Source organism: Numida meleagris, chromosome 2 (genome assembly GCF_002078875.1).
Source record: "Numida meleagris isolate 19003 breed g44 Domestic line chromosome 2, NumMel1.0, whole genome shotgun sequence".
NCBI lineage: Eukaryota > Metazoa > Chordata > Aves > Galliformes > Numididae > Numida > Numida meleagris.
In genome coordinates, this window is record NC_034410.1 from 115972651 (window position 1) to 115985574 (window position 12924).

At 34.0% G+C, this 12924-nt stretch overlaps 1 protein-coding gene across 4 annotated transcripts in view; it reads right to left on the minus strand.

Moving 5' to 3' along the window:
- Positions 540-12924, minus strand: part of TRPA1 (transient receptor potential cation channel subfamily A member 1) — a 35337-nt gene continuing 22952 nt past the window's right edge. For 2 of the 4 annotated variants that reach the window (XM_021388734.1, XM_021388737.1), the window contains exons 17-27: positions 11602-11700; positions 10667-10737; positions 10065-10212; positions 8591-8680; positions 8204-8373; positions 6765-6894; positions 6452-6634; positions 5277-5345; positions 3889-3999; positions 3291-3388; positions 540-1658 (exon numbers count right to left, since the gene is read on the minus strand). In XM_021388734.1, coding sequence (XP_021244409.1) covers positions 1427-1658; positions 3291-3388; positions 3889-3999; positions 5277-5345; positions 6452-6634; positions 6765-6894; positions 8204-8373; positions 8591-8680; positions 10065-10212; positions 10667-10737; positions 11602-11700 — 1401 coding nt within the window. In that variant the 3' untranslated portion in view covers positions 540-1426. Of the gene's footprint in view, positions 1659-3290; positions 3389-3888; positions 4000-5276; positions 5346-5743; positions 5827-6451; positions 6635-6764; positions 6895-8203; positions 8374-8590; positions 8681-10064; positions 10213-10666; positions 10738-11601; positions 11701-12924 lie in introns of those variants that run through there. The other 2 variants (XM_021388736.1, XM_021388738.1) reach the window with 2 other exon arrangements.

The window sequence follows — 12924 nt, forward strand, 5'->3', positions numbered from 1 at the left end:
CAAAACCAGAGCAGAACTTTTAAAAGCAAACATCTCCAAGTATAGCTGGTGTGGATTTATGCTACAAATTTCAAAGGTATCAATGAATCCGGCTAGCAAAAATAAAAACTCCAAAGGTTTCCTGAATCTCAACAGGTATCATCTGCCATTAGACATCAAGCTGCTGTTTACCTTAGCAAGTGCAGCATAACAGGCACAAATAGTGATAACCTCCCCCTATCTCTATTTTACCAGGTAAGAATTAAAAGCCTTAAAGTTGGGATAAAGCAGTTGGATGAGAAATTATTTTTCCTACCGAATGGAGTAACATCCACAGAAATTTTAAGGCTCAAGTTTTACTAATCAGCAGCATGTCTTCCTGTAGTTCCTGAGGATCAGTCAAGTTTTGTACAGTATGAATCGATTTCTGGTTGCCACCTTGCTTTAAAACAAACTAGAATCATAACTGTTCCTTACATGAAGAATGAATGTATATTAAACTGTTAAAGAAGTTGTCTGAATTCAAAAGCAGACCACAGAACACTGCAACCATACACGGACGTAACTAGTTTATTAGCACTGTTTTGAAACAAATATACTCAGGTGCTTAAACACAGTTTAATTCATGTTTATTTGCACATTTGGTCTATTACTGTATATTACATAATGCACTGAATATCCAGCAAACTAACAACAAAACCAGAGTGCCGATTAAAGTAACAATGTCAGTTTCCATGCTATCAGGAAGGCCAAAATCACGTTAGCAGCATAAGGACAGTAAGTGGTAAATTAGTAGTATTTAGCACGTCATTCTGCCACTGCTATTTGCATGCAAGTCCAAATGATCCCTCTGAGAATTCCATGTAGTTATTCAGAAAAGAAAATGATTCTTATCCTACATTGCATTTTTTGTAATCTTATTTATTTTGTTATCTTTCAGGTCTGATCCTGCAGTCCTTACTCAGCAAAGCTTCCCAAGGATCAGTCAGGTTGGTCTTTTACTCTTGCTGTAGTCTACATAAAGCCCCTTGGCTATCTCAAAACATCTGATGAATTGCAGTTTGAACTTGTAAAAATTCTAAAATTCTAAAAAATAACTGTAACAGTAACTAAAAAAATCATAATTGAGCATATAACTAAGAGCATTAGGGCCAAATCCAGGAGCAGTCCTAGACAGAAGCCTCAGGAACTCTTAGGACAGCAGGGTTGGCATCTGGTGACTTAGGAACTTTCCTGATTGGTCAGCCTCTTTTAGGATCACAGTTTCAGATGTACACAGCTTAAATCTCCTTAAATACTGCTTTGAGCACCTACATCTTTTTCTGGATCTGGCCTCGTTTTCATGCTTGAATAAATAACGTATCACATTGATATCATGCACAGGCATTAAGAGAATTGACCCTAAAGAGAAACAAAATGTTAATATAACACGGTATCACAGAGAAGTCTACAAGAAGCTGTTGCTCTTTTCCGTGCTTGGGTTAGGCACATTTGATTTAACAGCTTTTAACACTGTGTCCCATTTACTATTCCTATGTTCTAACTGCCTTTTCCTAAACTTGTGCTGAAATAAATCATTGCTGTCTTCATCCTCAGCCTCTGACACTATCTCCATTTTTTGTATAATCAGTTTAATGAGGTCATGTTGCTTTTCCAACAGCGTTGACATATCTTTGAGCCTAAAAGAAAAAAAAAAAAAAAGAATTTGAAAAGCATGCATAGAGCAAGCTTTGTCATTTGGTTTCAATGGACAGATATGCCTTATTATATATTGAATGTAAGAGTAACCTCACTCTCAAATAAAGTAAGATTCTAAACATTTCCATTCTTACCTTTTACTTAGGTAATCTGGCAAGGAATAAGGACCAGATTTGCAACAGCAGTTTAGCATTCACTGGCATCTTTCCAACCTGAGCAATTCTAGGATTCTATGATTCTATGACCTGGTGGATTTCACAATTACTTTAACAGTATTTACTGGGACTAACTTACTGATTTCTTTATGATCATAGAATAGCTTAAGTTGGAAGGGGCCTTAAAGGCCATCAAGCTCCAACCCCCAGCTGTGGGCAGGACTGCCACCCACTAGATCAGGCTGCCCAGGGCCCCATCCAACCTGGCCTTCAGTGCCTCCAATGATGCCCGAAGAACTGCTACCCAAAGCACAACTGATACAAAGAGCATCAGTTAGCAGGCATACAGAACACATTACCTGTTATCTATTAAGAAAAAAGTGGAAGAAATAGTAAATGTGTCTAGAAACTGTCTTCGTGAAGTTACAAAACAGGCTTTTTTGAAAATCTACTTTTCAGAATGTCTAGACTTACAACATTGCAGTGATTGAAAAGGCTCACTATGAAAAACAGTTTGGGACTTCCTTAGATACTGCTCTTTCTATGTGGTTACCAAACAAGTACCATAAGAACTAAACCAGTGCTGCAATTCATGAGCATTAATTGAAACGAAACAAACAAAAGTAAAAAGTGTGTATACACTCAGTGCTGATTGTCTCCAGCTTCAGCAGGAACTGAAGACTCTGTTGAATTCTGACAATAAAAACATACTGGTAACATAGTAAAACAAAGTTTTCAGAGAAGAAAATATAACTTTCTGTAGTGAAATAGCCACAAGTTATTCCATTCAAAAACGTCTAATTTTAGAAAATGTTAGGGTGTTTTTTTTTTGGTTTTTTTTTTTTTTTTGGTGGGCTAGTGATATGAAGGGGTAGGGCAGAGAATAGATTTTCCTAGCTGTACATCCACAGAAGGCTTTTCTGAAAGTGTTCCTATGGGTATATTGGTAAGACGAGTAAGAAAAGTAGAGTACAGAAGATTTCTTCCTAGCCTCTGGGAAACAGATGATTTATTTGGAGAAGAATCCATTTTTGGGGGAAACAATCTGAAGCAGATTTACCATCTGAGCACTGCAAAGTCAGTTACGGATTGTGTGTATCTGCATACCAACTGGAATTACATTAATTGTGAGTTTAAAAACTCACTCTGGAAAACCTCCACACATAAACCCCTAATTTGGAAAGGAAAAGGCACTTTCATTATTAATGTAGTTCACTGCAATGAGAAAACAAGCTTGTCTTCTTTCTCTGCCATGAGATAAGCATATTTCTTTAACACAGAAGTCTTCTGAAAGTAAATATATTACAGAATATAAAGTAAGTTACCATAGTAGAGGAGTTTATACATTAAATTTTACTTTGCGGGTTAAGTGTTGAGCTTTAGAACACTCTTTTAAAACAGTAATACCTTTGTAATAAAGGGCTCCACTTACTGTTACAGTAATAAAACAATGTATACCTGTATTTCTGCTTCAGAACTTCCAACTCTAATGTTGTATCAGTGCTCTGTGCATCTGTGGTAGAGTCCTCACACCCAAAGCAATACTGGAACACACTCTAAATAAAACATGGCATCAAAATGAAATCAAGTATTGCAGTCTAAAAAGAGATTAATAATCCCAAATGGGTGAATGGTAACAGCTTCATGACATTCTTCATGTTAAAAGTAGTGCCAGATACAAAGTTAATTTTAGAATATGAAACATTTCTGTTGCCAAATATGCTTAATCATAAAACTCAGTCTACCAACAGCAGATGAAATTAAAAGTAGACCAATAGAAAAAGAAATGTCAAAAGAGAGTAATTAAATTTTCAGTCTGAATAACTTCTGTAACTTCTCTTGTCTAATAATGTCACCTACCCCTGAGAATTCAAAGCACTAATTATATTTGAATAAATTAGGCTGCACTCAAACTGATTTGTCATTTTAAGATAAGACAGTCATGCTATCACTGACATCAGTTAATGGTAGAGTCTTACTGATGCAGTATTGCTAGCAATCTGTGTACGTACCACATTTTAGTACGAAATCTACCGTCAAATATTCACCACCTTACCATAAATCCACAGTATCTTGGTCTGTTAGGATAGACTGTGATTGATTCCTGGTCCACTCGACTTAGGAACCAAAATGGCAGCTTCTTCTCTAAGTTTGTGTGAAGATTGACCTAAACATTATTTTGCATTTAGAATAAGATACATTGTCTTGAGAGAGAGATGCATTATAATGTGAAAATAACCATTGTGTCAGTATATTCAAATCACTAGACATCAGGTCTCAGAGGACATGTACACAGCACTCCACGCTATAATATTTGATCTGTGCAGTCCAGACACTAGATACCATGTAGTCATAGCAGTATATAGTTTTCAGTAGAATTAATTATCCCACACACCTACGCACTCTTAAAACTAAAATAGTTTTAAATCTAAGTTAATTCTTGTGTAATGACTGAAACATTTCATTACTCTGTGGGTTGCGGTATAGAATTACGGAGCAGAAAAGTTCAAAGCCCGAATGCTTTTCATAGCCAAAGATTTTGAGACTAAATAATAATGAGAATGATCTTTCCCTTTAACTGTGCTATATCCTTTTCCTAGGTTATGATAGAGCAAGTACAGATTAAGAGGCCAAAGGAATGACTATAAGAAAAATACTCCTGTGAGCAGTGCAAGTATGTTATGTGAGTGCCTTCCCAGGAGATGCTAACTTTCCAATTTATCCTCTCATTGCTACAGAAATACTGAACATACATATTTATTAAAAAAAAAAAAAAGGGATATCCAGTATAAGCCTATTGCAGTACTCAAACACACAAAATGTCACATACTTAATAGAGATTTGAAAGTGCAAGACACCACTTTCCCTCTTGGCAACAAAATACCTCAACAGGTGAAAAATAAACTGTTTTAAGAACTGCTCCTACACTTCTACATCAACATTTATAGTAGTAGCAAAAAACTCTTGGGAAGAAATGTTACACTAAAAGAGCATTCTTCAACTGTGGATTGATTCAATTGAATCAATCCATTACAGAATACACTTCTAAGTTATGCACCTACTACTAGAAATTATTCCTGAGCTGTTCTTGTCTGTGGGTATTCTGCCTGTGCCCCCCTTTATGCACAGGCCTTATATAGGTTACTAAATTCTTCTGGTTTCAATGCAAATTCTACTAAGTATTTATGTATATATATACATTAAGGTGTCTAAATACATTTATAAATATGACTCTAAATTCCTTAGTAATACCTGGCATTGCAGAGTATCAGTACACAAACATACACAACTGAAAATAAGAGTTAGGATAGGATGCCCATATTGAAATTCACTTTACAGACATGCTAAGATGTTAGTGATGTTCATGATAAATTAGCTAATTATCTGGACAGTTTTCTATCAGTGCTAATTCCTACGGTTTTGTTTCCATGGTATGCTACTTACCTGCATTGCAATCCTTTTGAGAGCAGCATATTTTTGCACTTCAGCTATGTCCCCAACAGCCAAACCAATCTAAAAATACAACACAGGATCAAAGATCCAATAAATATTTTATTGTGTGTGTTTTTTGTTTTTTTTTTTGTAATCTGATCTGTGCTTTCAATTGTAATTGTTACATTTAAATCCAAAATGACTCTGAAGTTCCACTTGTTTCACTTGAATCTGGAAACATAACTCTTTTGTATTAAGAATATTTGAAAAATATGCATATTTGAAAAATATGTATCAAGAAACATAGTAAGCTTTTTCACTTCACTTGTGTTCTGCGTGCAATGAAGATTGGAGATTTGGCTCTTTTTTTTTTTTTAAGATCATTTTTACTGTTAGTTTATGATGGTAAAATACAATAAGGGATTAAACAATTAAGGCAATTTCTAGTCTATGGGCCAGGTATTTACCAAAGCACTTACTAAAATCATTCTTCCCCAACTGTCTCAGTAGAGACAACATAATAATAACTGCAGCTCCAATCTAAATATGTGTTTTCTTCCTGCTGAAAAAAAGAGAGACGGGTTGCATGGGTCACTCTCCAACATGAAGTTAGAACAAAATCAGGGAGTGTTAGTCCAGAGCACTAATCCCTAGCTCTTACATTTCTCTAATGTCAGCGTAAAGTCAGAGCTTAGCAGAGACCAGAGGGACTATGCCTCAGCAAAGCAGAAAAACAGTTTCTTCTGATATTTATGCACTCTTCATATAAACAGAAGCATTTTTTAACTCCTTACTGAAAGAGAAGGCCATGCTCCTGCCTGTTCTAGAGTCAAACATAAGAAGTAGGGAAGACCTTCTAGCAGCTCAGCAAATTTCATCGCAGTTACTTAGATGTATATCTCCAAAGATATATCTTATATCTTATTACATCTTATATCATATATATATATATGATCTTATGTATATATATGTATCTGAAGATACACAAGATAACCCTGCAACAATTAAGGGAAAGGCAACTTTATAATATGTCACTTAAATTATTTATTAGTTACTTTATGAATGAATGTTACAAATCAGTACTAAAGTAATTCTATATGTCAAAACTGTGCTCAAGTATATGTAAGTATATACATATACACACACATGCTTAACCATTTCTGTATATTAAGAAGCAGTTTACTTACTAGCAAGTTCATAAGAAGGATTGGAATAAGCAAAGTAAATATAATCAGAACTGTGTAACTCAGGAACGGATATGGCAATTCACTGCTCAGTAATGGATCAAGGAATGCATCATGATAATTTATGTCTCCCAGCATCATTGCAAATGTCTTCATTACAGAAAGCAGTGGTGTGCTGTACGTTTGCTGAAAAAGAAGAAATAGAGAAATCAAGAAAAAACTCACAGAACTATGAAATTTGTAAATCATTTTGAGATTCTTTATTCAAAAGTAACATCTAAAAATGATTTTAAAAAAATGATGTCACTCAACTAACCTGTGAACCCAAAAGGACAAAGAAACTCAGTCCAAAGGCCAGTATCAGGAAAAAGAAAACGACAGCAATCCGAATCAAAGTCCTCAGAATTTCCCAGAACATCACAACATAAATGCCATAATTTTCAAATCTAGGCAATAAGTGAACCGAAAAGATATGAAAAATTAAACACTCAAGTTAGAGCACAGTTTTAAGTCATTCTGTTTCCAACAGTTTGTCCTCTGGAAAGCTCATCCCATTCCTGGCTTACACATCAACCAACTCTCAGAACATGCATTGTCACAAAGCAGATAGAGCTACTTTTTCCCCAAAACTTGAACTTGGGAATTTATGTCTTCTGCTAGATTCAGGGACCAGATGGCTGTTTTATGCTAAAAGAGTAGCACAAGTGAGAAAATCACTTCACAAGGTTTCCCCCCTGAAATACTACGTGCACCTCTAAAAAGATAAGCTGGAAGTAAAGCAAACCTAATCTTAATATAAATAAATTTGTTTTTATTCAGTACATTTCTATTGAAGTCAATATAGCTAAGCTAATATAGCTGATTCAGAAAAATGGTGTGTACAGTAACTATAAAGTTCTACTGTCTACAAACAAATGAACAATATTCAGGGAAGGGTAACATTTAATTTATCATATGAAAGAAGGTTGAGCACTCAAGGAATTCGATTTTTACTGCTTAGGTTCAATATCCATTTTGCCCACAGATAACAGCAAAGGACAGAGGACAAGCCCATTCATTAGTCATCTAAGCGCAGACACATGTACGTTTGTCAACAGAGGCAATGTCATAAGGAGACAATATCTTTATGGCATTGCTTTGCTGACAAACCTTTCAACTACAGTAAAATGCTCTTGAAATTAATCAACAAATAAACAGAGTCAATGTCTGTTCAAAAAAGTATTTCATCTATTACAATTCTTTTATAGAGCATTATCATGTAGACAACTGGGGTGTGCCCAGTTAATCTATAAACTGCTAAGAGAAATTATCTTCACTCAAGTTATATAACAATAGTCTGTTTGCTTTTTGCCTCCTGTAATTCACATCCTTTTTTGTAGCAGTATTTATAGGGGGAAGTAAATTATTTTTGTTTGCCTTTTTTATAAGTGAAATTCTAGACAATATAATGAAATATTAAAAAAAATACAAATTACTTAACATCCAAATAAATTTTGTCATTTCTTATGTGATTCTTTACATGAAAAACACCAAAAATTACTTTACAGCTCATTAGGTAAAAATAAATAAATAAATAAATAAATATATACACACACACACACACACACACACTTCATTAGACCCTACTCTGGAAATTTGCACAGCTTAAATAAATAAGTAATAGGACTATCTCACTTAATTAGTTACACTCTAGGGTATGTAAAATATCTGGAAATATTGAAAGTATTTATCACAGAGCATGTAAATAATTGTTACCGCTGAAGGTAAAGCAAGAAGTTCATCCAAGACAAGTACACAGCAATTGCTCCACATTCCCACTGCAAATGAGCTGGTGTATTAATAAATAAAGAAGACACAAAAATTATGCTTGTACTATAAATTGTCCAGTCCAGTAGATTGGAGTAATCCAACAAATATTTCAATTTCTAGGATTTAAGAGAGACAGATACATATTTACAAGTCATTCATCATTAAGTGACTGAATTAAATAACACTATTTAAATGTTCTTCCTACTTTCAATCCTATACATAGGAATAAATTACATTTCCCTTGTAATTGGAGAAAAGTCAGATGTATTTTAATATCATATGAAGTGCCATGTGTGCTGTGATTGTTATGAATTTATTTCCTTATATATTTACCTGCTGAATGAGCTGAAATATTTCTTTGCAAATTCCCAGTAAACTCATAATTAAAACTAAACACATACACACTCTTGTGAAGTATGAATCCTGAAATAAAAAAACAGAGCACAAAGCACATCAGAAATTATTTTAGCTCTACCTGCTACATATATATTACATTACCACATTAAGATAGTATTAAGTTTATTTGAAGCAATCTAACAGACTAAAATTCTGTTTTACCAATGTTTATCATGAAATTCATGTCAAGTATTTTGTGTGTAAGTAATTCAAGCCAAATACAAAAGTTTGAGCATTCCCATGCTAAACAGTTGTCCTTCAGCCTCCTTATTACTATCTGAGCTTGCTAACTGGATTTCCATATTTAGGCAACATTTTCACTATGTTTTGCCTCTCCACGAACATAAATTCTGCAGTCTGTAACTTAACTATCACACTGTAGGATAAGGAATGGCAACTGAAGTCCTGACATCCTTATGTGGTTGTTCCCTTTGATATCTCTATTTACAACTAGTATAGGCAAAGAACTTTATTGTGAGATTCCTTATATTGGCATAGAAAACAACAGTGAATTTCATCTTTAATAAATAAATTGTAAAGCTAATTCCCCACACAAGAGTATTCTACAACACATATCTGTCCCATTATGGTGTACATCTTTAACCTGAGTTAAGAGTCATACAATGGTCTAAGTTGAAAGTCACCTTAAAGACCATCTAGTCCCCAGCCCCCTCCTTGCTGCGTGCAGGGTTGCCACAAACTAGACCAGGCTGCCCAGGGCCCCATCCAGCCTGGCCTTGAGCATCTCCAGGGATGGGGCTTCCACAGCTTCTCTGGGCAGCCTGAGCCAGTGCCTCATTGCCCTCTGAGTAAAGAATTCCTCCTAATACCTCATCTAAATCTCCCCTTTTAATGTTTAAAACCATTTACCCTTGTCCTATCATTATTATAATCTTGTAAAAAGTCATGTTTCCCTCCTGTTTAAAAGCTCCCTTTAAGTACTGGAAGGATACAAGGAGATCTCCTCAGAAGGGAAATACAGAATACAGGCAAATAAAGCTGTATTTGAATATGCAAAAAGACTTTATAGTTGACAACTATTTCTACGTCAAACGTAAAATAAGCAACATCTGATTATTTTGTCTCAAAATTAAAAATATATGAAGAGCTGAAAAATCCACTGTTAGCAATCTCTTTATAGATACATACATGTTAATCTTTTTCCTTCAGTGTTAAAGGAACATTCACTTCACGGATGAAACTGAAATAGTCATTTACCAGACACTAAGTTTTCAGAAAACACATTGAAAATAAGAAATCATAAATGAAATTTATCATCAGAAGTCATTTCTGAATAGATAAAAAGAAACAATTCTATTCAGAGTTGCTAAATAATAAGCAATTCAAAATAACCGTAACTTCTCGCTATAGCAATCCTAAATGTATTGTAAGTAGTGACAAAACTCAGCACCTCATACTCTAATGGTCTTGCTTCATAGAATTCTGTTCCATTCAAAGGTCTTCCTGGCTGTATGTGGGTGACCAGAAGAGTCAACGGTATCAGACCAAGTGAATATATGCCTAAATTCATTAGATGCGCTCGAAAACCGTAGGCCATCCTTGAAAGTAAAAAAAGCTCCGTGTTACAACACTTGATAAATTTAGAGAAGCATACATTTAAACTTAACAGCCAATAATTTTTTCATTATAAGTATTTTTTCAAACATTATTTTGTGATCAGTATGTTCACTGAGCTTCATGAGAAGTGTAGCAGTCATTCTGAAATACTGTTCCTTTTATTATTAACTCAATACTGTTAAATATTTTTACAAGAATAGTGGAAGCAAAGACAGTGGCTTCTTCTTCTGTATACCTCGAAGAATCACTACTAAATTCTAAGCCACATTTTTATGTAAACATTAGCATATTCTAGATACATTTATGAGTGTTGTACACAAAAGACTGGTTTCATTAATGCCATAGTAGTATGAGTATTTTACTAAACAACTTTCATGTACAGTAATCTTTATGCTGATGTGTAATATATTTTTATATACATTAAAATGCACCTACCACTTCATTAGCAAATATTCTTTGCACACAGGATGACTAAGGAGCTCCATGCGATTGTGGCGCACCATGGCCTACAAAACAGGAAAGTACAAGGATCAAATTTGCCTCTTCTAGCAAAGTAACATGCTTACAAAAGAGGCTAGACAACCTTTTAACTTGAATATTACTGTAATGAAAAATATGTCTGTGTAAGATATTGCAAAGTTCTTTTGTATACTCAAAGCTATTATGATTCCGTCTTCACTGCCTACCGAGGTCTCCACTTTCTTTCCTGCAGCTCTTTTAGTCTATTTCAAGCTTTAAAAACCAATGCTACAGAGACAAACAAACTTGGAAGACTGATTAATTACGTAAGTTTTCACTAGTAAACATTTTGGTAACTGTAGATGTAGAATGACCATGATTTTCTAGCTTCATTTAACTAGAAAGTAATTTCTTTATTATTAAAAAGTACACCAAATTTAAATTCCAACAGTGAGCCCAAAAAAGCAATCAAATTAAGCCAGTAAGATCACTCTGTAATGTTTTCTGGAGGAAAAAAAAAAAGTGGAAATAAACTGGCAGTGTGTGAGAACAGTAAAATTTGTTTTAGGCACAGAAATTTTTCACAATCAACACATGGAAATAGTCAACCTTGTCAGCTTTTCCAGTGCCTTTTATTCCTGCTCATGGTCACTACGAGGACCTGAGCATGCTTTTATCTCATGTACTTACTACCTGCCTGTTTCAACACATTGTCTTGAAACATTCATAGTTATTTAAATAAACGAATCCTGAAAGAATTGCTATATATTATATAGACTATATGAACTTCAGCCCATACTTCATTCCAAGATACTTTGGAGAAGAGATGTTATGATAAGATATAACACCCCCTTAATTTTATCTCAAACAAGGCAGCATAGAATTATGTCAGAGTAAAATAAAATACTTACATTTAAAATGGCGAGTGGTTCATAGAAAATATCTTCACCTTCCTTTAATTTTTTGTTAAGGGTCAGGGGACACTGAAGATATCTGAAGTTGTATTCAATCTGAATAATAAGAATGAGATAATATGCTGAATTTTAAAAAGCTTATCCTTTAGAGAAAGAAAAGGTGTATCATATAAAAGTGTTTGTAACATTGATGTTTACTAATTGTTGGTCAGTCTGCCTGTGAACATGATATTGAAATACAATATATGGTTGTAAAATAATTACATTAAATATTTTATATTGTAATAGAAAAATACATATTTCTTCTAAAAATACTATAATTAAAAATGTCATTCGTATAACTAGAATTTGCTATAATGATGACTTCAAAGAAAAGCCTGTATTTAAGAGTTATATGGCATTGATAACACAATATAAATAAAATGTATAGTAACAGAAAATTTGCAAGTTTTCTGCTAATTATGTACACACAATCCAATGTAGTAATTCTTAAGAAGATTTTCATTGTGGTTTTAAAGGTAACATAACTGTAGAACATTGATGCTTCCATTCATCTTCTGTTTATGATTTTAGAAACGAATTTACAAAATGAAAAGAAACACACTGAACTCTGAATTATTTATAACAATTGTATTTCTTATGGCAGGCATGCATTTCATATGCATTATTGTCTGTCACTGTTATTTTGACACATCCACAGCCTACCTCTGACACCCAGCTTGATTGCAACGATTTACATAGCAAGGTTAAAGCTGATAGATTGCTCAGGTTTCTTGTTGTACTTGCTAAAATGCGTAAGCATGATGATTACAGAAACTGGACTTCATAGCCATTTGCAGCCCAAAGATCAGTCACTTTTCTTTTCTGGTAAGTTCTGATATTTATCTACAGACATGCCATTTCAATAACACACCATACCAAGTTTACAAACATTAAAATATATGTAGTGCTTCCCAAAAGCTTCTCAAGCTTTCAAGTATAAACACGTACTTCTTTCAGAGTCAAACAGTAAAGAGAATTAAATTACCGGCTTTGCAGAGAATAACACAGACAAATGATTGAAGATTGCTAGAATCTGATGAAGTGACTGTAAGGTCTTCCAAGAACTGAGATTTTTTTTGTGATTATATTTTAAATGCACAGTTATTGGTGAGGAATTATTGAATTATTCATGAATCAAGTTAAAGCAATTTCAATTTATACCAGGATGCTTGTGCAGCTACAGAAAATACTGAAGAGGTATTAAATTTAAATCCAGTATTAGTAGCTAAAAGTCAGGTTAATGGTTTTTTAACTTAATGATTATCCAGATAACGATCT